Below are 26,361 nucleotides of genomic sequence, written 5' to 3'. Positions count from 1 at the left end.
ACAACCAGAGGAACAAACGAAGATCCATAAGACCTCCAGTGAGGAAAGTTGATCAGTCTGATCACAGTGAGCCACCTGCGAGGGGACCCTGGCAGGAAAGACCAGAAAAGGGCCTGGAGAGAAGAGCCTGTGGCTCTATTTCTAGTGTGGAAGTGGTGTCCCAACAGCTGCTATCAGAACAGTGAAGAAAGTGCACAGCACAGAGGTTCACTGGGAGCTCTGGGGGGAACCAAAGCCTCTGGGTGAAAGCTGGGCCCTGGACAGTATCTTGTTCTTTCCTGCCATCTTGGCCGCCTGTCATGAGAGGATGCTCCATTCTGCCTCTGGGGGCGCAGGAGAAAATGGTCTCACTGTGGTGAGGAGGTGGCTGTTAAGAGAGAGTCCTGTTTTGAATCACCCTAGGTAGGAGAGCTAACTTAGTGAACACACTAGGTGGGGTCATCTGTACACTTTCTGTAAACAAGGCCTTTCTTGGGTTTTGGTGTTTTCTAGGAGGAATTATGAATAAAAGCTGAGATCATATTGAAACCGTAGCAGCTGTTCAAATTCACTTCTGATCTAGATGACATCATTCCACATACTGTTTAACTCCAAGGCCCTTTCACACAGGATGGTTCATTTCCTTCTCTAAACTGGGGGATAGGCCAGGTATCATTAGTTCTGTTTCACTGATGTGGATGGCAGTGGGAAGTGGGAGGTCAACGAATGACATCCGGAGAAATCCCCAACTGAGCCACTTGCTCCTGTGTGTTTTACAAACAGGTAGCTCATGTCTGCTAGGAATGGGAAACTGGGCTGGATTTGGAGTTGGCAGGAGTTTGGAGGCTGGTGAAAAATGATCAGGCAAAAGCAGGCTGCAGGGAGGTCAAGACAGTGGTGTCTGCATCACTCGGCAGTCAGGCCTACAAAGCATTTGGCTGTCGAAAGCAGGGCTGGGCAGTCCTCAGGGAACTCCCTACCAGTGATTCACAATCACTAGTCCTGCTGGACCAAACAAGAAAACACAGAGAGCCAGTAGTGTTTCACCCTAGAAATATTTAGGAATAGAAACACCGTGGAGAGAAACATGCTTTGTTACTAAGAATGACTTTTGTCAGTCCCATTTTTTTTTCCTGAAAATGTTTGGGATCAGATATGCTTTGCATAAAATTCTGGATCCACCACTAAAGAAATTCTGCAAGCTTGGCCAAATGACTTTATATACGAAGTGTAGATTCCTGATGCACACAAGGGCAGAGTGCTTACCTCAGTATCTCTGTCTGTCTGTGTGTCTGTCTATCACACCTAACCAAAACTGGTTAATATTGGCATTTAACATACTAGCCTCCTCCATTAAGACTTATAACACATCTCTGCCTGATTGCACCCACCGACTCAAGGGTTTTCCCCAGTAGCATTGTACTGTTAGCTCGCTTTCATTTATGAATATGCCTTAAGCCAGATGTGGTCTCTATAGTCTCTTAGTTCTCTTTAGAGTGCCCAGTATGATGTTATGGAGATAATGGCTGCCTTCAGAGATGTTTCTGGATTAATAAATGCCACCTTAATCTATATATTGGGCCTCACTCCACCTTGCTGTTGTTACTGAAAGTTTAGGAGTTGGTGGAGATGTCAATGCATAAGTCATGTCAGTGAAACAGTGGAGAGGAATGTATGAACTAGATTGGTCCAAATTAGATTTCTTCCACTCATTAGTTATGTACTTGGTATAAATGAGGATATGAAGGTAATAGGGTAGTTATATATGTTAGCATGGGGGAGAGGGATTCTTTTCTTTCTTCTACATTGATGACATCAATGAAATTCCAAACATTTATAACTTTCCTCTTCTCACACAGCTGTCATTACTAGCTTGGAACCAATGCAGTTACCTTCGCCATACCCAAGCCATGTTCATACATATAGGCCAGATTGAACATGGCTTGAGCACTGTGATGCTTGTCCGCTGCGATGCTGTAGTGTGTGGCTGCTGTTCCATAGTCTTTCTTAGTCCCATAACCATAGTAATGGTAATCTCCAATTTTGACTCTAGCAAAAGCATTCCCTGCGAGAAATAGCAGAAGGAGAGAAGAGTAACCCAAGTGATTCATGTATAGTCCTCAGTAAATCAACCTAATAAGCTGTAAAAACACCGAATACATACACTTATATACATGTATATAATGAAATATTCAAAATCTCACAGTTCAGATTACATATACTACATGAAACACAAGACACAAGACTCGAGGCTAAGTAGTCTTCATTGTAGGCTAATACTCATGATTATAATGTTCTGAAAGAAATGATGAACTACACAAATTTATATTTAGAGACAGGATGATGACTCTTGGAAAACTGGATCCTATCTTTGCTGCCCTTGGAACCCTTTCTAAAACTCTGCTCCCATGTGACAGTGGCCCCATCAGGGCAAGGCAAGAACTCCAAGGCTCTTAATTACTGAAATTGTTCTGGAGCCTAGTCTGGCACTTGATAAACATTTATGGAATGATCATGCTAGGATATTTTTAGAAAATGCCTTACCAAGAGGTAATTTAGGATATTACTTTCTAGTAAACATGGATATGTAGATATATCAAGGAAAGAGTAAATCACATTACTTTTAAAGATTTGTGGCATCGTTACTTTGAAGGCCACTTAGAAATGGGTTCTAAGTGTGTGTATGTATCTCAGGAGATGGCGATGCTTCTATTTCCTAAAAGAATGTCAGTTGAAAGGATGAGGGAAAATTCATGTTGGACATTTGTCTCAGCTGTGGCCAGTGTTTCACAACATCCAGGCTTTCTTGGAAAATGGGAACTATGTATATTAGGGTCTAAGACATGTCTTGAGATACAGGACTTCTTCAGAAATTCTTTCTCAATTTGGCCCAGTACAGTGGATTTTTTTTTATAGTTATACCTTTGGGTAACAAAGTTCCTCTAAACTTCTAGTGTCCCCTGTTAAAGCACACATACTTCAAAGACATGTGACACCACAAGCCATCTTTGTTTGCATCTGGGCAGAGGTGACATTTTGAAAGTTTCAAGCTGATGAAGACATTAGGTTTCAGATTTTGCTTCCCACATAATTAACACAAAATCTATAGGCAAGTAGGAGCAAGGGCTGATGGGGACGGCACTCAGACAAGGGTAATTATAGAGGCCACTCCAACTCTAATTATGTTCAAAGTTATTATCCTGACCACAACGTTCCTTCTTGGCCATAGTCACAAACGGACGGGACACTTGTGTATTCTTAAGCTTTTCAGTTAAGAGCATGATCCCTCAAGAAACTGAGAATGGAGGACAGTGAACAAGCCTGTCCTCAGAGCAACAGTACCCTAACGAGTGTCTGTGGCAATTCCAACAGGCTCCTGGTTAGATCTGTTGACTAGAGAGAGATTTCTACTGCAATTCCACAGATGCAAGGTGGTTCTGAGCCCTGATGTCTCAGTACCCTCTTCATATGAACCAGCTGCTAAAAAAGCATTAGTGACTAATTGGAAGTTTTCATTATTAGATTTCCTACCTCTTGGGAGCCAGTCAGCAGCCATAACTTTGAGATGGGTATGTCTGACCTTTTTGCCACGATGATTTTGAGCAACCTGGCACAACCTGGCAAGCGTGTGTGTGTGTGTGCGCGCGCGCTTATTCTATTGAATATTAGTGTCTCCTCATTTTCAGCTTCTCTTTTTTTGGGTCCAATTTCCACACCATTTCCTGGCTCGAAATAAATGTGTATTTGTTGCAACTGAGCTGATTTGCCATGGGTGAGAGTTTGCTGGCATTGTTTTCTCACTCCAAATAAGGTCTTTATTGCATTTTACAAAATATAGAATTTCTCACTAAAATTGCATTGGTGGCTTGTTGCTGTCTAACCAGCTCAGCTGGGTCTGTGAAGGCACCACTGTGGGGTTTTCCCCTCTGCTTCCTTTTAGCATCAGCTGAGAATAATTTTTTATCCTATCATTTCCTGTTAAAAGGGACGATTCAGCCTTAACAGGAGATGATTTCAGGAAACCTAATTGGAAATCAAATTGCTCTCGTATCTCTGGAGCTCCTCACACATCCGAATGCCAACAGGGACAGCTGTGCACCATCTCTCTGGTTTTAATACTATAATTTTTTTGGGGGGATGGGAAGGGCCACGGTGATTCAAATGCCACCTGGCAGTACTGTTCTGAGCAATGATGGTGTGCATTCCTTACCACATGTGAAACCAATGGGTAGGAAGGCCTTGAGGATGCTGAGAAAGGAGCTTCCCACTTTTTTTCTTTCTTTCTTTTATATTTTAATGTGTTCTTGGTGAGAGTAAAGATCTGAAGTGTGTTGTCAACAGCTCTGTCTCACTTTAGAAGAGAAAAGTCAAACATAGTTGACACAAAATTAATTTTGCCTACAGACTCATAGAGACACAGGTCACATCTCAGGTTAGCTCAGTAAACAACTCAGCAAATGAATGACTAAAGCCGGATGAAGAAAATTGTTTTCTTGAGTAAAATTATCATGTTTCAAACAACAGTTCTGGTACCATGGAGACAGAGACAAATTCCTAGGGCTTGCTAAACTGAGGGACTTTGAGACTAATGAAGAAAATGAATTCTCAGAAATGACCTCTACCAGCAGTATAATTTGAAGTGCCCTCGGCTTGACACCCTGGTACCTCTGTATCTGTGCCCAACAACACAACTGAAGCATATCGGATGAATAGTCATGGATATGGTCCAATTATGTGCCTATTTTGATCTGTTTTATACCTTGAATGGCGGCTCGGTTCCATAGTAGAAGTGCCATTGGATACATCTTCTCTTTTCCCAGAATTTTAGCCTTTTCTAAAAGAAAAAGAAAAAAAAAGAACTATTCCATTTAAAAAGGCTTAAATGAGGACATAGTAAGCCATTTTTGCATATGTATGGTTGGGGAATTTTGAAAATTGTATCTTACTAGATTCCAAAATGAATGCTGAATTGCTTTGAGCTACTTCGTATCCCATTTCTGCAAGTAGTGCATACTGAATAAGAGAAGAGTCTACATCGCCATCCTTATAGGCAAAGTACGCTGTCAGGAATTTCTCAGCCCAGTGGCCTAGTTCACAGACACCTTTATAGAGCTGAAGATGGAAAGAGAGATCAAACAGGCTAGTTAGCTTCATCCCACACAGTGATCTGTGATACTCATCTCCAGCTTACTCTGGCTGAGCAGGCAAGAACTTTTTCTAAGATTGCCTGGCTTTTGAAAATTATTTAGAGTGAAGAATTAATACATCTATAGGCACACAGATTCTCAGGGTAGTTTTGTCTTTAGCAAATTGCTCTCTGGCTCCTTTTAATTTGTGTAATAAACTTTCCTGGCTTGGAGGCTATCTGATGGATAAGAATATCAGTTTGGAGGGCTTTGCTGATGATAGTGTCATTTTACAGGCACTGATGCTCTGCATGGAAGAGGCTACAGCTGGTGTGGAAATGAGAAGGAAGGGGAAGTCAGTGCCTGAGGGTATAGGTGACATAATGGAGAGGGAGGTGTGCAGAGCTCCATGGGGACAAATGTCAACTTAGCTGAATAGCCCTTATGTAACCAAAAGAGGTTAGCCATACATAATTCATTAGGAAGTTGGCAAAGGAACAAATCTAAAGATAGATTATTAGCTGGCAGCTTTGGAGACGAGTTTCATAGGGACCAGATTGCAATGTAGAGGTATTTATACTGGTGCAGCAGACATATTTAATAAATCAATGAAGGGCATTATGGTCCTAAAAGCATTCTTTTAAAAAGTACATTACTGGCTCAGGTGGAAAGAACCCACTTTCTCAATTGTCACCCAAATCATCAAAAATATAAAGACCTGTTTTCTGGGAAGGAGTGGGCTATATTTTCTAGGCTAAATCAAGCCTGCCTTTCCCAAGTAGTGACTCCCAGTCTCACTGGGAGTGCCAGGTTGCTCTGGTGGTTTGACTGAAGGCTGAAATAGAGCTTCTAAACTGAATCCAGGGGCTAACTCTGACTGTGCTGAGGAGCCAAACTCTAGAGAGGAAGGGGTCATTGCTCTCCTTCTCTCTCCCAATTTAAGTTACATTCCTGTTTTTCCTTCTGTCAGGTGGTAGTGTTCATTGCCAACTGCAAGAAAAGAGTGCTAAAACAAAGACAATGCCCTACTCTGTGTAACTAATGGAAGAGCTGTAAAGAACCCCGGGTTTACCTCCACGGCTGTTCTGCATGATCTTAGCACCCCTGTTCCAGATGCGTACATCTCGGCTAGGTAATAAATGGCAAGAGGCTGTCCACTCTGAGAGGCCAAATAAAAATATTTGAAGGCAAGTTTATAATCCTTCCATACTCCAGAGCCAGCTGCAAATTAAAATTCCTTTAAGTCACTCACTTAAAAAATGTTCTCTGGATATAATTGTCATAGTGATACCCACAAGTCTAAACAGGATGGGAAAAGACCAAGAACTGTAAGTAAAACTACATTAGGTTCACTATTTTTGGGACAAGTGGCCGAGTTACTCCATAACCCAGTCAGAAAATTAAGAAAGAAGGACTGTTCAGTTTCATGTGCATAAGGAGACCAAGAAGTGTGTGATTATGAGAGTTTCTCTTTGATCGTACTATTACTCTTTCTCTGTCTCTGTCTGTCTGTCTGTCTCTGTTTCTGTCTGTCTCTTTCTCTAACACACACACACACACACACACACACACACACACACACACACACACACACACACTACATGTAGATCTTACCCAGCCACAAACACGGAACAGGCAAATCCCAGGTCCAGGAAGAACAGCCCTGTCTGAGCTCATAATTGGAGGAAGGAGAGGCAGAGGCATTTGGTGCTGGGCAGTCAGTAGATCTCTAACAGGAGAGGTTCTTGGCTCAGTTGTCTTATTACTCTTATTAATCTCTTTCTGAGTCATTCCCATCTAGGGACTTCACTTGCAAAAAAGAAGGACCTTTCCCTGGATCAGCTTTACATTCCCTTCCAGCTCAAAAGTTTTTTGGCTTTCAACAGCCGTGCCACACAGGAACTAAGCTGGAGCCATGGCTCAGCCTGGCATGGTGGCACACACCTGAAATCACAACACTCTGGATACTATGGAAAGAGGGCCAGTGTGTCTAAGGTAGCTCAGACTACATAGTGAGTCTCTATGTCTAAACTGATAAGTAAATAAATAAAACTTGAAAAAAATTAAAAAGAGCAAAACTTCTGGTGACAGATCACTTGGAATTGAATCCCAGCCTGTCTGTGTAGTCTTGGATAAGATGTGTGGCCTTGGTATGACTCATTCTGTTCAGCTGTAAGCTGTGGGGTACCCATATGTTAAGAGAATACAATGAACTGGAACATGTAAAGCCATTACTATTACTTTTTTCCTAGATGCTCGAGCAATAGGACAGATCTAAACTGAGGGCTTGGAGTGAATTAGGAGAACACAGTGTCAAACATATAATACAAAATAGGCCCTCTAGAGCTGGACCACAGTGGCAAATGTCAGCAGACTTCTTGACTAGATTTGATTTACTTGAGAGAGTTGGCTGTTGTCCAGGCTCCATCTCGGCCATGATGGACTTGATGAAGGCATGTTCAGATGTCTGTGATTTGTCCTGACCACTCACTCTTTCAAAAAATGTCCATCACTGTCTGAGGCCCCTTCCCCTAACTACCTTGCTTTTGATCTAAGAAGGCAGTAATTTTTGCCTGTGAACTAACTGAGGGCAAATCCACCTTATCTTCCCTTACTTGTCCCTCCTTACCATCCTACCCCAAGTTTATGTACCTGTATTTTCACTTGCCTTCCAGTGCTGCAAGATGAGAAATCCCACTTCTCGATCAAGATGCTGAGGCCTCCACCTACCTGGGATCAATACAATCTTAACGCCACCAACTTTTCCCAGAACCTCCTCTTAATCAATTATAATTATTTTCATGTCCCTCATCATGTTATAAAAATTCCTTCTTTTATGTTGTTCCCTTAAGTTCCTTTTCCCTCTTAGAGATACATTTTGGAAATAATAATTTTCTTCTTTCTCACCTTGCATTCACACCCTAACCCCGCTGTCAACCAGTCCTCATTCCAATAAATACAATAATATCACCAAGATTCTCCATATTGACCAAGCAATAAGGATACTGAATCATTTTTCTTTCCTTCCCTCCTCATTCCTCTCTCTTCCTTCTTTCCTCTCCCTCCTGTGTTTTCACTTCCTTCTCCTCTTCTCTCTGCTCTTCCCCCAACTCTCTTCCTCTGCTTCCACTACTCTATCATCAGACTTTGTGCTACATTATCAGTAAAATGTACACAGTATCTGCAAAGTTCTGTCTTTTCACCCTTTTGGATCCCTGTCAACCCTTCTCCCCTTCCAGGATTTTGTTCTCTTTGACAACCATGCTTTTTTGGCTTATCCTTTCAAGATGCCAAAAGGGATCACCAGATTTATGAGCATAGCCATATCTCCCTTTTCTCACAGTCTTTCTTTTTCCTTTGCAAGCTCAACTACTCTTAACTTACACCTATACGTTTATGTCTCAAATCTTTCTCCTCAGCCTTGACCTCTCTTGTGAGTGCCATCGTTACTTCTGCATGTGTATGTATGCTGCTATCACAAGAACCTCAAAGTTATATATATAATTTTATGTGCATTGATGTGAAGGTGTCAGGTCCCCTGGAACTGGAGTTATGACAGGTGTGAGCTGCCATGTGGGTGCTGGGAATTGAATCCAGGAATTGAGCCATCTCTCCAGCCCTCGAACCTCAAAGTTAACCTAGTCAAATGTGGGCATCCTGCTTCTGTATCTCCTAAGCCTTTCAACTAATGTCCAAGTCTTTAGGTTTCTTTAAAGCTTTCTTTAAACTGATGCCTTAATGTTCTTTGTAAGCCACTCACAGCAACCATTTGATGCTTGTTATATGAGGAGAAGATTTACTAATGCATCCATCCTTCTAAGTAAAGTAGCTGTATTTGTGGTACCTACAGCAGTACATGTAGCCTAGCTGGAACTGTGCATTAGGCCATCCCTTCTCTGCAGCTTTCTGGAAGTGCTTCACCATAATTCTGCAAGATAATTGCACTTATTACTCAAAGTTATATGCATAACTCCATGGTAACAACCACTTTCCAGCTTAAGAGTACTGTCAGTGTCCTATAGGCTAGTTAAAATAGCACCAGAAATATAATACATTTTCATTATTATATTAGATTCCATAAAGAAATCATTATGTTATTTCATTATAAATTGTATTTTTCTATATTGGTAGTTGGTTTTTTTAGGTGAGGGAAGGTCACTCAGAAGACATATTAAGCTAAGAAGATAAATTTCTCTATCAGTCAAATCTTCAGGAGGCAGCTGTTTCGACACAACGTGGATGCTATTCTTGTCACAGGTTAGTTCCTCTGTCTCTTTGGCAAAGATGTTACTGAATCATTTCATTCTCTGTCAGATACACTAGTTTGTCTAATAAACAATAAAAACGAATTCCTGTACACGAATGCATAACCATTAATGTTAACTGCGAAAAAGCTAGAAATATGTTGAAGGGATGGCAATGTTATTGAACTTACCACAGGAACACCTTTTCCATGAAAGTAAAGGAGACCAAGTCCATGAAGACCAATTGCATTGCCCTAGAAGAATTGTAAAAATCTGTGATAAGGACAATTACTGCAAAATCAATTCAAGTATTTCAAATGCACCCAGTAAGAAATGGCCAAGGCCATCATTGAGGAGGATGGCAAGTCATTCGGCCTCTCTAGGCCCTTTCACACCTTCCTTTAGTCACCCCTTTGACTAGAACACAACAGAAGGAAATGGAAGTTAGGTTTTTATTTCATCCTTTCATTGAGTACTTAGTACTTGCTTTGTGGGTGATTCCATAAGAGGCACTGGGCAGAGTAAAGGTAAACTCTGCCTTGGAGGTCATGGACTCCTGGGTTCTGAGCCATATCAAAGAAGTGAGTCACCTTTCTTTCCCCTTCCTTCCTTCCTTCCTTCCTTCCTTCCTTCCTTCCTTCCTTCCTTCCCTCCTTCCTTCCTTCCTTCCTTTCCCTCATTTCAGTTGGTTTTGTTTGTTTTAGAGTTCTTACCAAATAGCCCAGGCTGTACTCAAACCTACAATCATCCTGCTTCAGTGTCCCAAGTGCTAGGATTATAGGCCAACACCGCCAAGCCCTGTTATGTGAGTCTTATTCCTTAGTCATGCTGAATGTAGTAAGTCTTGAAGTAAAATAAGTTGAGAATGTTGTGGACAGATGAAATGGGGGCACTTGACTGTTTGGTTGAGTCTAGGAACATGGGAGAATCAAGGTACCATGGTAGTGACATTTGAGCTGAGACTTGAATGATGGATTCATTTTCTAGAATGGGAAGGTCTATTCAAATGATTGTTACCTAATTTGTCCAAAGGGAGTTGACATCAGTAGCCAAATAACATTTCAGGACATTGGATTTCAGTGTAACCACTGCTAACAGTTAATAATTTATTATTATTTGCATATATTCTGTTATGTGGTGTATGTTTATTCAAATTCAACTGCTAATGACATGACAAATGTCTGCCTGATGCTAAATTACCATTTCTTTTTCTCTTTTATACTTAGAACTCTAAAAATGGGGTGCTTTCAATATGGGGAAGGCAGTGCTCCATGAGCACATGTTCTAGTATATCGATATTTAGTGTATCAGTACTAGGTGAAGGGTGAGCCTTAAAATGACAGGCCATATGGCTCAGGGTAAAGCTCTTTGGTGTGCAAGTAGAACAACCTGAGTCATAGCCCTGGAACCTTTGGAAGCCATAGTTTCCTGAAAGTGGTTCTCTGATCTCCATATGTTGTGGGATGCATACACATGCATCCATGCATGCACGCACACACGCACACAGTGACTTTCCAATAGAGAGTTCCATCTTTTCTTCTCACTCCTCATGTCTTTTGCCCTCTGGTGGCTGTGTAAGAAGCCAGAGCTTGGCCACTTGGCTTTCATTCATCAGATCTGTTTTATAGGCTTACAGACTTTCCTCAGGAAGATAAATTCTGATAAAAAGCTCTCCAGTGTCTCCTAACAACCTAAATTTAGTTCTGTGGATGCAGCCAGAGCATGCCCCGGTGATCTTGGAAGAGCACAGAAGCAGAGAAGGCATATTTTAAATACCATCTCAAGAATCCCAGCTTTGAGCATGTGCATTTCAAAGGAAGGAATATTATAAGAAAAAATCCTTTGGATATTCCATCAATATTAACTACATGGCATAAAAGCCCCCCCCCCCCGTTTGTTTTGTGTTGGGTATTAATCCTGAGGTCTGGAACCACACAAACATTCTGTAACTGGGCTATATCCCAGCCCTTTTTTCTCTTTTCTCTTCCATCCGCCTGTGGTTTCTAGTGGTCACCATTACTCTGCTCTGGAAACAATAAGACCTATTGTGATGGATGTGGCAAAGTCTAGTGAGTCTATTATCTAAGAAGCGTCATTCAAACGTTAAAAAAAATGAGAGGGCAGGGAAAGAGAGGAAGGACAAAGGGAAAGGACTATAACAGCCAGAGCAAACTTTCTTTCTCTCACTGGTAACTCAATGGTGGTGAGCCCAGAGCACCTATTTAGAATCTTAGCACGGAGTGGCCCACTCTGACTTCTCCATGCTCTGTGCTGGTGATGTAAGGAGTCGTTGTAGGATGCTGCCCTCCGAGTGTGACAGCTGTTACCTTCATCATCAGAATGGCTGTGGCTGCTTGCAAGAGACCCTCACAATGGGGCCTATTGATGTTTCGTCATAGAAGAAAGGGGAGTCATTAGACTCTACGTGAGATTCCAGATGTTTCCTTTGACACCCTTCTTTCTAATGTATGGAATTCTGCTTCATTTGCAGATCTTGTGGTTTGGGGTCTCCCTGGAGTGTATAGCTTATGCAGCTAGATGAAGCCATTGTCTGTGCTGCACTGTTTTCCAGTGGGGTAGCTTGCTCTAGGGTCATCCATGTTCCTCTAAGTCAGTGGGTCTCAACCTCTAAGTCATGACCCCTTTTGGGAGTTGAACAACCCTTTCACACGGGTCACCTAAGGCCAACTGGCATATCAGATATTTACATTACAATTCATAACAGTAGCAAAATTACGGTTTTGAAGTAGCAATGAAATGCTTTTATGGTTGGGGGTCAGCACAACATGAGGAAGTATACTAAAGGGTCATTAGGAAGCTTGAGAACCACTGCTCTAAGTCACCCTTGCCCATGCTCTATAGGTAAGCCAGTAAACTCACTGGTGTGCCAAGCTGGATTTGGTGGAACCATCCTTTGCTCTGTTACTGAGTCCTACCTGAGGTGACTTGACTTGGACAAGTGGTAGAACAGGGGAGAGGGAAGCAAGCCAGAGGGGACCTGCCTTGACAGCAGCTGCTGGCTAGCTCTCTGCTCCCTCTGTTACCACACAGGACAGTAATCTTGCTCAGCTCTTGCCATTTTAAAAGCAAATCCAAAATTATATTTTCATTTGCCAACATGGTAACAAGGTTTAAGGGAGGTAGATCTCACATGGATTAGCATGATCATGAACCACAAAAAATATTTGATTGTCTGTGGTGGTTTGATGTGACATTTACTGATTTGGAAAGTACTTTCCGGGATGACCAAAACATATGTGTAGCCAACTTCCCAGTACAAATACAACCTCAAGGTGATGTAAATGGTTTTTATACTGTTTAGAGAATAAGAAACGGCAAGAAAATGTCTGTACGCATTGCGTTACAATTTTTGGATTTGTGATTAGTTGAATACATGCATATGGAATATGGTATACAGAGGGTCAACTGTCAAACCCTTTCTGTATTCCCTCATAGCTGCAAGCTATTCTGCCTTGGATATGATTTGAGGTTCACTCTACCTAACTAGATCCAGCTTACAAAAGACAACTGTTAATGTCCAGCAACTGTTATATGCCAGGCAATGCTTTCATGGTTTGTAATAGGACAACATCAGGCAAATCTTATATTCTGTACTTACTGATAGAAAAGTTACATAACTTATGTCCACACTTGGAGAAAGTTGAAGGAATGATGCTCAAGCCAGAGAATCCGTGTTCTTCATCGCCTTTCCTTGGTCACTGGCCCAACATCCTTCCACATGGGCTGCTGGGGCTCTAGTCTTTAGATAAACTGTCCCCGAGGAAAGCTGGATGGTGACTGCATTTGTCTTAACCTTATTGCAGTTAGTGATTAGTGTGTCCTCTCCACTCCTACCCCTACATTTCCTGTTCCCAAGTCATGGCTTCCTCTACTGCTCAGGGGAGAGGGAAGCTGCATTTCTGTCTAGCTTCCTGCTGGCTCCAGCAAGGGTGGCTGAGTCACTGTCCTTTTCATTTACCAAAAGACAGAAGACAGGCCATATCCCTCCATGCTCCAGCTCAGTACTTTATTGCTGATGATATACTCCTCTAGGACACGAAAGTCCTTTCTTAGGCTTATTGTCAGGTCCAAAAGAAACTCTGGACCAATGGCTACCCGTGGTGCCTAATAGCATACCAAAGTGAGTGTATTAGGTTCTCTCAGTTTATTGCAAATACCCGTTACAGAGTCCATGCTGGCACCCTGACTCCTCCCAGCTCTTCTCACCCCACCCCTACCCTAAACTTCTCCAGCTCATGGGCTTCCCTCCCCACAGCTTCTCATTCCCATATAACCCTGCCATTCTGGCCACATGCTTGCTCTCTTGATCTCCTTTTGTCTTCCTGTCTTTGCTCTCTTTCTAGGTTCTCCTTGCTCGCTCGCTTGCTCTCCCCTCCTCCATGTCTGCTCTGGACTCTTCCAGATGCCTCTGGCTGTACTCTCCCTCATATCTACAGTAAAAACTTTCCCCTCAACCGGATCTTGGAGTGGTCATGTCCTCACTTTATACACTTATCATAGGGGCTTAGGATTTTGAAGTCAATTCTTGGGCATCAGTCTGCTTGAAATAGAAGCCAGTTATCTTATATGTTCAAGGTGGTGGGCTGAGAGTGTACCTTGCTGGCCGCCATGGAGAAGTATTTGAAGGCAGTGGCATTATTTTGTGGTGCAGCAGTATTTCCCTCTAAGTACATCTATGGATAAAAAAGAGGATATCAATAGGAAAATCATTTAAAAGTGATGCACTTATTTAAAAACTAAATAGCAATAATGATTGCCAGAGCATTGTGAGTATAATAAATATCACTGAATTATACATTTTAAAGTAGTACCCATTATCTTAGTTTTATGTCAAGTAATAAAGCAGAAGAAACCAATGTCACCTACTACACACACACTAGAGTGATGTTGCCCCAGGACAAATGGACCCTATTTATGTTTTCTCATATTTCTTGCATCTAAATTACAGTCTGTAGCATTTCTAGAAGCAGGGTACTCATTCCCATGGTAACTAATGCAAATCAGGTACAGGGAGCCAAAGCAGCCTGGGGAGTGGAGAAGGCAGTGTCTTTATGGGAGAGAATAGCCCATCCCAGGAGGCATAAGGGCCGATTTTGACTTTGGTTGGTGTAGAACTGTTTCTCATTCCAGGGTCTGTACCAGTCTCTAATGACATCTAGCCTGTTACATGTTAGGCCTCATAGCTACTCTCTGCAGAGAAGTTCAGGCCAGGTGTATTGCAAGGTTCTGTGAGTGCCTCAGATAAAGGCTGAGGTTCTAATAGTCTTCTTCCTGTCATCTCAAGAGTACCACCCACTGGCTGCAGCTGAGTGCCTCTTCAACTGCTGGTATAAAAGGGGTCTTCAAGTGTGCTCACACCTTACCCTGCATTCAACTAGCTGCACTAGTCAATTCTTAGAGTACATGCACACGTGCATGCATGTGCATCTGTGTGTATGTGTGTGTTTTATTTATTTATTTGCAGTGCTAGTGATTGATTGGTCCTTGTACATACTAGGAAAACACTTTGCCACTAAACTGCATCTCAAGTCCATTTCTTAGGGGTGTGTGTGTGTATGAGTGATATGCATGTGTAGGCCCAGAAATCACATTGAATGTCTTCCTTGATGGATCTCTACTTTATATAATTTATTATTATTATTATTATTATTATTATTATTATTATTATTATTATTGCCAGAAGTAGTGGTATATGCCTTTAATCTCAGCACTCAACGGGCTTAGGGAGATGGATCTCTGTGAGTCTGAGGCCAGCACTTGGTTTATGCAGCAAGCTTCAGGCCAGTCAGGGCTACATTTTGCATGTGCATGTGTGCATTTGTGTGTTGGGGCAGCCATATTGCTAGCATGTATGCCACAGCAGGACAGTTTTGTTGAGTTGATTCTTTTATTCCACTTTCGCGTGGTTTCTGATGATTGAATTCAGATCACCAGAATTTCCCAGCAGATGTCTTACCTGCTGAGCAATCTTACTGGCCCTTCTACCTTACATTTTTAGGCAGGGTCTCTCACTAAGCCCGAGACTCACTGATTCAGCTAGACTAGCTGGCCACTGAGCTCTGAAGATCTGCCTGCCTCTACCTATTCAGAACTGAGGTTACAGACCTGCATAACCATGATAGGCATCTTTTTTTGGGGGGGGTGGTAGAGATTGAAGCCCAGGTCTTTATGCTTGACAGCAGGCCACTTTATGAATCAAGACATCTCCCAGTCCCCGTGTTTCTAAGCTTTTAAGGAAATATCAAGTACTGATGAACTAGAATGTACCTTTCCTATAAATGCCATGGCATTTGCGCTCCCAGCCTTTGCTGCCTTTAAAAGGTAGTATAGTGCCTTCTGGAGAGAAAAGGAACAGTATTATTGCCAGTCACAAACACATTCTATAAACTGGCTCTTTGAACCAGATTTTATTCATTCAATATGCATTCAAAAGTATCTATGAAATAACCACTTTGTTTAAGGCACTCTTCCAAGTGTTATTTCAACTATAAACCTGAAGAGTGGGAGTGTGTGTGTGTGTGTGTGTGTGTGTGTGTGTGTGTGCGTGTTCTCAAAACAGGGCAAATATATTTTATATACATACATACATATATATATATATACATATATACATAGTTTAAATGTACAACTTTTTTTCTTCTCACATTTGGAAAAGCTGGATAGGCATGTGGCTTCATAGTGAAAGATGAATCTCAGCTATAGATTTAAATAGTTCAGTATTTGGAAAAATAGGCTTCTATGTACTTATTTTGAGATAGTTTGTACTACAGTTGGCAGAATCCTGATGTTTATAAGGCAGAATAAGGCCAGACACATCCAGCTGCTTGCTGAGACCATGTCTTTGTGTAGAGGTCAGCTTCAAGACAATTTATTTGAATCAAAATGAAGGAGAACAGCAAAGCCTCTGATTTCTCTAAATAATAAGATTAAACATTCTAGAATAATCTTATCTCTTACTGCTGCATTCTCTCGGCCTCATCTTGACTTTCTAGAAAGTTCCTGAGTAATAAAAGTGACCAACCACAAGAAAGAGACCTAAAAACAACTCTTTGTTGTCACATTTACACACAATTCATCTGTTTGAACTCAATGAGTCTATTCTTTACAAGGTCTTAACTAGATTAATGTGCAATTACCTTCTCCCTCACAAAGAGAAGAAAATATTTAGGGAAGAAATATGGACAAATCTTTTGTATGTAAATTGGCTCAAAAAATGTTGCCACTTTATTTGAGAGCTATTTCCATATTGCTAAGTCAGTCTTGTGGATGTAAGTACAGATGCACCTTTGCTGGACTTCAATGCATCATCTCTTTTAGTCTCCATTTGTACTTTAGAGAATTTGACTGACATCTGCTACATGCCTATTGGTGTATTAGGTATTATAGGTCATTCATAAATGAACAAAATCCTGGTCCCTTAGATTTCATATTGCTATAAGGTGCACCAGATGAAAAAAGACATCAATGATGATCTATTGTTGACCCTGAATATTATAGTATTAAAATACCAAGTAAGATTTTCTCATTGGTGAAATAGTGGCATGACTGTTGGGGGTAACCAACACCTTTCTGATTGGATTTAAGGCCAGCTCTACAGAAGAAAATTCATGGCTGATACCGTTAACTTGACCAAAAGCCTACAGCTAGAGAGGTCATAGGCCCTAAGAGAGAACATATTACTTCCTTCATTTTGCTAAATGACCATATTATCAAACTATTTTCTAAATAGTTATGTTTCTATACCTATAGATTAGTGCTACTGTTAACCTTGGCCATAGAAGTTTCATTTTGCAGGGAGTTAACAGTACAGAGACTCATGGTTACCAAAGGCATGTGAATAAATCATTGTTAAATGCTCAGCCCTAAATGGAACATCTCTATCATTCCCTATCCCGCACCCTCTACCACTGGCTCAAGGTACACCATGGCAGAGGAAATGAAAGAATGTGTGAGCCTTAAGAATGGGGAGAAGAGCTGTGAAATGCTGTCTTCTTAACATGACATGACTATTTCACTTATGAATTCACAGCAGCTGTGGTTACCTGAACAAGAACTGTATAAGATCAAGCCAGTCAACATTACAGCATGGGATGGCACAGAGCCTTATATGGCGTTATTCCTGGTTTAAGAGCTATTGATAGTTTAAAGTGTTGGGGAGTATAGAGTTAAGTTTCTTTGAGGGTTTGGCCACTGGGAAGTTGCTAATATCCCAGTGGATGGCTCCACAACCATGTGAATGTAGGTGGCACTAACTGGACTTAGTGTTATTTATACATAGAAGAATTTATAACTATCTCTATATATGTATATATGAAGAGAATGTGAGGCGAGAGAGGGAAGTATTAGGGGAAGGGGTCTGGAAGAGTAAGTGGGGTGTGAAGTAGATATGTTGAAGATATATTGAATACATGTGTGAGTGTATCAAAGAATAAATAAAATTATTTTAAATAAAACATGGTTCCTACATTTGCTACCTGACAATGATGCTGAGAAAAAAAAATGAACATATGTTAATAGCACTGAGTAGGTGAGATAAAAGGAATGCCCCCAAATAATTAGATGGGTAGAGAATGGAAGAAGAATATAGGTTGTACTGTTTCCTAACAAGTGTTTATATAGCTTCTCTTCCTAAGTTCTCATATTATCATTATAAGGAAGGTACTGTTAATATATGGTCCTGTTTAATGACATCTGAAGTCATGCACTCAGTCTATATATTCCATAAGAGAACTGAATACATTTTCTATGTCCTTGGAACTCTGTCTTCATGGAATAAAGGGGAAGACTAAAGTGATAGAAGCCTCACTATATTGAGGCAGTTGGAAACCAGAGGAGTGTCAAGAGAAAGAGAGTCTTCATTCCTTTTGGAATGTCTAAACTGCCTAAGAAATCATCATTGTTTCAGTGTGGCCAGAACAGAATACCCCAAATCTAGGGCTTGTAAAAGTAAATGGAGGCTTTGACTACTGAACTAAGGATTTAATTTTAGAAAATAAACATCATTAGATATTTACAATCATTGGGAAATCTTGAAACTAAAAATTTCTGGACTAATCTAAGTGTTAGATAGGAGAAAATTAAAACTATGTGTGATTTGCAAAATTAAAAAACCACACAGGTTTTGAAAAAGGGCTTTTAGTATAGAGGCTTGTCCTATCCAAATACTAACCAGACCTGGCCCTGCTTGGGTTCTGAGACCTGGTGAGACTAGGTACATTCAGGTTGGTCTTGTCATAGACTCTGTAGGCCAGAGCTAAGCATACACCAAAATAAGGGTGTCCGCTGTGCAAGTCACATTATCCCTAGGTTTGATTTCCTCATTTAAATTCTCCTCCTCTGTGTTCTCCCAGTATTCTGGTCTGTCCCTATAATGTCATTCCCCTACCAATTTATCTGTTTGTCTCCTTCAATGTTGGATCCTCTGTACTGAGCATAGTGTCTTCATATACTAAGCATGCATAAAATATTTTTAAAATCAGCGAATGAATATTTATGAATCTTTAAAACAAGGGACATGGACTTTAAACATTATGAGATATCTTGGACAAGTATTATGGTCCTAAAATAAATTCAAACCCCATTTTAGTAATTTGGCTCTCAATTAGTTTGCAGTAGAAAGTTCTGGGAAAAAAGGTTAATTCTGGGAAAAAGATAATTTGAACTTTAAAAAGGATATAATATACTCAGAAGCAAGTCCTGAAGTACCCAACCCTTGGGAACAATAAGATCCCATAAAGTTTAGGAGATTTGGCAGCTTCTCATATAGCACTAAGTGATAGGACTGATTCTACTCCACAGTCAGGCTACCTCTACTCCACTGCCCTGACTCTCTTCACTGCCAGGCTTTCTCTACTCCACTGCCCTGACTATGTTCACTGTCATGGCTTCCTCTAATCCACTGTCCTGACTCTCCTCACTGCCAGGCTTCCTCAACTCCACTGCAAAGATTATCGTCACTATCATGATTTCCTGTACTCCACTGGAATGAATCTCTTAATTGTCATGGCTTCTTCTACTCCACTTCCCTCACTCTCTTCACTCTCATGGATTCTTCTGCTCCACTGCCCTGACTCTCCTCACTGTCATGGCTTCCTCTACTCCACTGCCCTGACTTTCCTCACTGTCATGCCTTCCTCTACTCCACTGCCCTGATTGCTTCACTGTCAATCTTCGTCTACCTCACTGCCCTGACTCTCCTCACTTTCCTGGCTTCCTCTACTCCACTGCCCTGACTCACCTCACTTTCCTGGCTTCTACTACTCCACTGCCCTGACTCTCCTCACTGTCATGGCTTCCTCTACTCCACTGCCCTGAATTTCCTCACTTACCAGGCTTCCTCTACTCCACTGCCCTGAATCTCCTCACTGTCATGGCTTCCTCTACTCCACTGTCCTCACTCTCTTCACTGTCATGGCTTGCACTTCTCCACTAGTGTGTCTCTCTTCACTGTCATGGATTGCTCTACTCTGCTGCTTTGTCTCTCTTCACTGTCATGATTCCTCTACTCCACTGCCCTGACTCTCTTCACTGTCATGATTCCTCTACTCCACTGCCCTGACTCTCCTCACTGTCATGACTTCCTCTACTCCACTGCCCTGAATCTCCTCACTGTCATGGCTTCCTCTACTCCACTGTCCTCACTCTCTTCACTGTCATGGCTTCCTCTACTCCACTGCCCTGACTCTCTTCACTGTCATGGCTTCCTCTACTCTGCTGCTTTGTCTCTCTTCACTGTCATGATTCCTCTACTCCACTGCCCTGACTCTCTTCACTGTCATGATTCCTCTACTCCACTGCCCTGACTCTCTTCACTGTCATGGCTTCCTCTACTCCACTGCGTTGACACTATTCACTGTCATGGATTCTACTGCACTGGCCTGACTCGCTTCACTGTCATGGCTTCCTCTAGTCCACGGCCCTTACTCTCTTCAATGTCTTGGCTTTCTCCAATCCACTGCCCTGAATCTCCTCAATGTCATGTCTTCCTCTACTCCATTGCTCTGACACTGTTCACTGTCATGGCTTCTTGTACTCCACTGCCCTTACTCTTGTCACTGTCATGGCTTGCTCTACTCCTTTGCTGTGATTCTCTTCACTGTCATTGCTTTCCCTAATCACTGCCCTGACTCTCCTCACTGTCATGGCTTCCTCTAATCCACTGCTCTGTCACGATTCACTGTCATGGCTTCTTCTACGCCACTGCCCTGACTCTCTTCACTGTCAGGCTTCCTCTGCTCCACTGCCCTGACTGTCCTCACTGTGGTGTTTTCCACTACTACATGCCCTGACTCTCTTCACTCTCCTGATTCCTGTACTCCACTGCCCTATGTTCACTGTCATGGTTTCCTCTACTCCACTGCCCTGTCTCTCCTCACTGTCATGGCTTCCTTTAATCCACTGTTCTGACTCTCCTCACTGTCATGGCTTTCTCTACTCCACTGCCCTGACTCTCTTCACTGTCATGATTCCTCTACTCCACTGCCCTGACTCTCTTCACTGTCATGGCTTCCTCTACTCCACTGCGTTGACACTATTCACTGTCATGGATTCTACTGCACTGGCCTGACTCGCTTCACTGTCATGGCTTCCTCTAGTCCACGGCCCTTACTCTCTTCAATGTCTTGGCTTTCTCCAATCCACTGCCCTGAATCTCCTCAATGTCATGTCTTCCTCTACTCCATTGCTCTGACACTGTTCACTGTCATGGCTTCCTCAACTCCACTGCCCTTACTCTTGTCACTGTCATGGCTTTCTATAGTCCACTGCCCTGACTGACCACACTGTCATGGCTTCCTCTACTCCACTGCCCTGACTCTCCTCACTGTATGGCTTCCTCTACTCCACTGCCCTGACTCTCCTCACTGTATGGCTTCCTCTACTCCACTGCCCTGACTCTCCTCACTGTCATGGCTTCCTCTACTCCACTGCCCTGACTCTCCTCACTGTCATGACTTCTTCTACTCCATTGCCCTGACGCTTTTCACTGTCAGGCTTTCTCTACTCCACTGCCCTGACTCTCTTCACTGCCATGTTCTCCTCTGCTCCACTGGGCTGACTCTCCGCACTTTCCTTGCTTCTACTCCTCCACTGCCCTGACTCTGCTCACTGTCATGGCTTCCTCTACTCCACTGCCCTGTCTCTCTTCACTGTCATGGCTTCCTCTACTCTACTGCCCTGTCTCTCCTCACTGTCATGGCTTCCTCTACGCCACTGCCCTGACTCCCTTCACTGTCATGGCTTTCTATAGTCCACTGCCCTGACTGCCCACACTGTCATGGCTTCCTCTACTCCACTGCCCTGACTCCCATCACTGTCATGGCTTCCTCAACTCCACTGCCCTGACTGCCCACACTGTCATGGCTTCCTCTACTCCACTGCCCAGTCTCTCTTCACTGTCATGGCTTCCTCTACTCCACTGCCCTGACTCTCCTCACTGTATGGCTTCCTCTACTCCACTGCCCTGACTCCCATCACTGTCATGGCTTCCTCTACTCCACTGCCCAGTCTCTCTTCACTGTCATGGCTTCCTCTACTCCACTGCCCTGACTCTCCTCAGTGTCATGGCTTCCTCTACTCCACTGCCCTGACTGTCCTCACTGTCGTGTTTTCCACTACTCCATGCCCTGCCTCTCTTCACTCTCCTGATTCCTGTACTCCACTGCCCTGACTCTTCTCACTGTCATGGCTTCCTCTACTCCACTGCCCTGTCTCTCCTCACTGTCATGGCTTCCTCTACTCCACTGCCCTGACTCTCCTCACTATCATGGCTTCCTCTACTCCACTGCCCTGTCTTTCCTCACTGTCATGGCTTCCTCTACTCCACTGCCCTGACTCTCCTCACTGTATGGCTTCCTCTACTCCACTGCCCTGTCTCTCCTCACTGTCATGGCTTCCTCTACTCCACTGCCCTGACTCTCCTCACTGTCATGGCTTCCTCTACTCCACTGCCCTGACTCTCCTCACTGTATGGCTTCCTCTACTCCACTGCCCTGACTCTGCTCACTGTCATGACTTCTTCTACTCCACTGCCCTGACTCTCCTCACTGTCATGACTTCTTCTACTCCATTGCCCTGACACTTTTCACTGTCAGGCTTTCTCTACTCCACTGCCCTGACTCCCTTCACTGCCATGTTCTCCTCTGCTCCACTGCCCTGACTCTCCGCACTTTCCTTGCTTCTACTCCTCCACTGCCCTGACTCTGCTCACTGTCATGGCTTCCTCTACTCCACTGCCCTGTCTCTCCTCACTGTCATGGCTTCCTCTACTCCACTGCCCTGACTCTCCTCACTGTCATGGCTTCCTCTACTCCACTGCCCTGACTCTCCTCACTGTCATGACTTCTTCTACTCCATTGCCCTGACGCTTTTCACTGTCAGGCTTCCTCTACTCCACTGCCCTCACTCTCCTCACTATCATGGCTTCCTCTACTCCACTGCCCTGACTGCCCGCACTGTTATGGCTTCCTCTACTCCACTGCCCTGTCTCTCTTCACTGTCATGGCTTCCTCTACTCTACTGCACTGACTCTCCTCACTGTCATGGCTTCCTCTATGCCACTGCCCTGACTCTCTTCACTGTCATGGCTTTCTATAGTCCAGTGCCCTGACTGCCCACACTGTCAGGGCTTCCTCTACTCCACTGCCCTGACTCCCTTCACTGTCATGGCTTCCTCAACTCCACTGCCCTGACTGCCCACACTGTCATGGCTTCCTCTACTCCACTGCCCTGACTCTCCTCACTGTCATGACTTCCTCTACTCCACTGCCCTGACTCTCCTCACTGTCATGGCTTCCTCTACTCCACTGCCCTGACTCTCCTCACTGTCATGACTTCTTCTACTCCATTGCCCTGACGCTTTTCACTGTCAGGCTTTCTCTACTCCACTGCCCTGACTCTCTTCACTGCCATGTTCTCCTCTGCTCCACTGGGCTGACTCTCCGCACTTTCCTTGCTTCTACTCCTCCACTGCCCTGACTCTGCTCACTGTCATGGCTTCCTCTACTCCACTGCCCTGACTCTCCTCACTGTATGGCTTCCTCTACTCCACTGCCCTGACTCTCTTCACTGCCATGTTCTCCTCTGCTCCACTGGGCTGACTCTCCGCACTTTCCTTGCTTCTACTCCTCCACTGCCCTGACTCTGCTCACTGTCATGGATTCTTCTAATCCACTGTCCTTACTCTCTTCACTGTCAAAGATTCCTCTACTCCACTGCCCTCACTCTCCTCACTATCATGGCTTCCTCTACTCCACTGCCCTGACTGCCCACACTGTCATGGCTTCCTCTACTCCACTGCCCTGTCTCTCTTCACTGTCATGGCTTCCTCTACTCTACTGCACTGACTCTCCTCACTGTCATGGCTTCCTCTATGCCACTGCCCTGACTCTCTTCACTGTCATGGCTTTCTATAGTCCAGTGCCCTGACTGCCCACACTGTCAGGGCTTCCTCTACTCCACTGCCCTGACTCCCTTCACTGTCATGGCTTCCTCAACTCCACTGCCCTGACTGCCCACACTGTCATGGCTTCCTCTACTCCACTGCCCTGTCTCTCTTCACTGTCATGGCTTCCTCTACTCCACTGCCCTGACTCTCCTCACTGTCATGGCTTCCTCTACGCCACTGCCCTGACTCTCTTCACTGTCATGGCTTTCTATAGTTCACTGCCCTGACTGCCCACACTGTCAGGGCTTCCTCTACTCCACTGCCCTGACTCCCATCACTGTCATGGCTTCCTCAACTCCACTGCCCTGACTGCCCACACTGTCATGGCTTCCTCTACTCCACTGCCCAGTCTCTCTTCACTGTCATGGCTTCCTCTACTCCACTGCCCTGACTCTCCTCACTGTCGAGTTTTCCACTACTCCATGCCCTGCCTCTCTTCACTCTCCTGATTCTTGTACTCCACTGCCCTGACTCTCTTCAATGCCGTGGCTTCCTGTACTCCACTGACCTGACTCTCTTCACTGTCATGGCTTCCTCTACTCCACTGCCCTGACTCTCCTCACTGTCGAGTTTTCCACTACTCCATGCCCTGCCTCTCTTCACTCTCCTGATTCTTGTACTCCACTGCCCTGACTCTCTTCAATGCCGTGGCTTCCTGTACTCCACTGACCTGACTCTCTTCACTGTCATGGCTTCCTCTACTCCACGGCCCTGACTCTCCTCACTGTCATGGCTTCCTCTACTCCACTGCCCTGTCTCTCTTCACTGTCATGGCTTCCTCTACTCCACTGCCCTGACTTTCCTCACTGTCGTGGCTTCCTCTACTCCACGGCCCTGACTCTCCTCACTGTATGGCTTCCTCTACTCCACTGCCCTGTCTCTCTTCACTGTCGTGGCTTCCTCTACTCGAGTGCCGTGACTCTCTTCACTGTAATGGCTTCCCCTAGTCCACTTCCCTTACTCTCTTCACTGTAAGGTTTCCTGTTGTCCACTGCCCCATCTCTCTTCACTGTTAATGGCTTCCTTTATTCCACTGCCCTTATTATCTTCACTGTAATGGCTTCCTCTACTCCACTGCCCTGACTTTCCTCACTGTCGTGGCTTCCTCTACTCCACGGCCCTGACTCTCCTCACTGTATGGCTTCCTCTACTCCACTGCCCTGTCTCTCTTCACTGTCGTGGCTTCCTCTACTCCACTGCCCTGACTCTCTTCACTGTCATGGCTTCCTCTACTCCACTGCCCTGACTCTCTTCACTGTCATGGCTTCCTCTACTCGAGTGCCGTGACTCTCTTCACTGTCATGGATTACACCACTCTGCTGCTATGACTCTTATCACTGTCATGGCTTTCTATAGTCCACTGCCCTGACTCTCCTCACTTTCCTGGCTTCCTCTACTCCACTACCCTGACTCATCTCACTTTCCTGGCTTCTACTACTCCACTGCCCTCATTTTCCTCTCTGTCATGGATTCCTCTAATCCACTGCCCTGTCTCTTCTCTTTGTTATGGCTTTCTCTTCTCCACTGCCCTGACTCTCTTCACTGTCATGGCTTGAATAAGCCCCTCCCAAAAAAACTGGAGTTAGCAATGTGACAATACAGAAGTGGTTTGGAGAAGAGGGGGTATTCCCTCCCCCCTTCTCTTGCAAAGCTGGTCATTTTTGATCCCCCTGGCCCTCAGACGGAGCCAGCTCTCAGGTAACTGTAATGTTCTGAGACAGTGGTCTTTTCTGTGTCCATTACTTATATCTGAACATCTCTTTCTGCCAAGTACTCATTGTACTGGTATATGTCCCAATCCAAAATCTCACTGTTGGAGCTCAGATTTTTAGGTCTTTCAGTTAGTCTCACTTTTTCCTCTGGAATTCCTTCACTTTTTTTCCAATTTCTTGGCAACTGTGAATAGAAACATTCCAGAAAATGGAACACCTGGCCTGCAATAAGTAACAGTTAGCTTGGGGAAACATGGTTAGACTCTTTCTACCTAGGTTGTGCAGGAATCTGGACGGCTGACAGGGAAGAGCCATAGGAAGTAGGGACTTGCTGGGTTTTGTTTATTTGGATGTTAAAGACTGTGGGAAAAGTCTGTACTTGCCTTTGAAACTCATATAATATTATAAGCATAGACTCTTATGAGGATATGGGTGAGGGAATTCAGCAGAGGTTTTAAAGGGACACCCATTGATCCCCATGTGCTAACTTTTTCCAGGATGGGCATTGCAAAGTAAGAATAAGGTCTACTCAATTATTCCCTATTGACTATCTGAGAATAAATACAAAGATACATTTGCTTGAATATCTCTAACAAAGTGTATGGTTGAAATATATACATAGCAATTCTATTATCATTAAGCATATGAAAAATGATCTTATCATAAATAGCATCTGAAATTCAACAGTTTTTTTTTTTCAAAACTCCTTGCCCCCAGGTGTCTAAGATACATGTTTAGATGTTATTGTAAATACAGAAGTTAACCTAATGGATTCAATCCACTTCTAGGAAAACCTTCATTTAGAACTGTATGTAATCTCTCTGAGTGGCGTTACA

General features: G+C 43.7%; 1 protein-coding gene across 1 annotated transcript in view; it reads right to left on the bottom strand.

Moving 5' to 3' along the window:
• Positions 1-26,361, bottom strand: part of LOC118574784 (protein sel-1 homolog 2-like) — an 83,288-nt gene that overhangs the window by 7,425 nt on the left and 49,502 nt on the right. Inside the window, 10 exon segments of the mRNA XM_036175663.1 lie at positions 1,872-2,044; positions 4,739-4,813; positions 4,926-5,091; positions 6,178-6,326; positions 8,954-9,018; positions 9,020-9,033; positions 9,541-9,603; positions 13,966-14,043; positions 15,638-15,706; positions 25,560-25,701. Of these exon segments, the coding sequence (XP_036031556.1) occupies positions 1,872-2,044; positions 4,739-4,813; positions 4,926-5,091; positions 6,178-6,326; positions 8,954-9,018; positions 9,020-9,033; positions 9,541-9,603; positions 13,966-14,043; positions 15,638-15,706; positions 25,560-25,701 (994 nt within the window).

This window comes from Onychomys torridus, chromosome X, assembly GCF_903995425.1.
Source record: "Onychomys torridus chromosome X, mOncTor1.1, whole genome shotgun sequence".
Taxonomy (NCBI): domain Eukaryota; kingdom Metazoa; phylum Chordata; class Mammalia; order Rodentia; family Cricetidae; genus Onychomys; species Onychomys torridus.
Note: the sequence above shows the minus strand (reverse complement) of the source record. Positions and strands in the feature narration are given on the sequence as shown.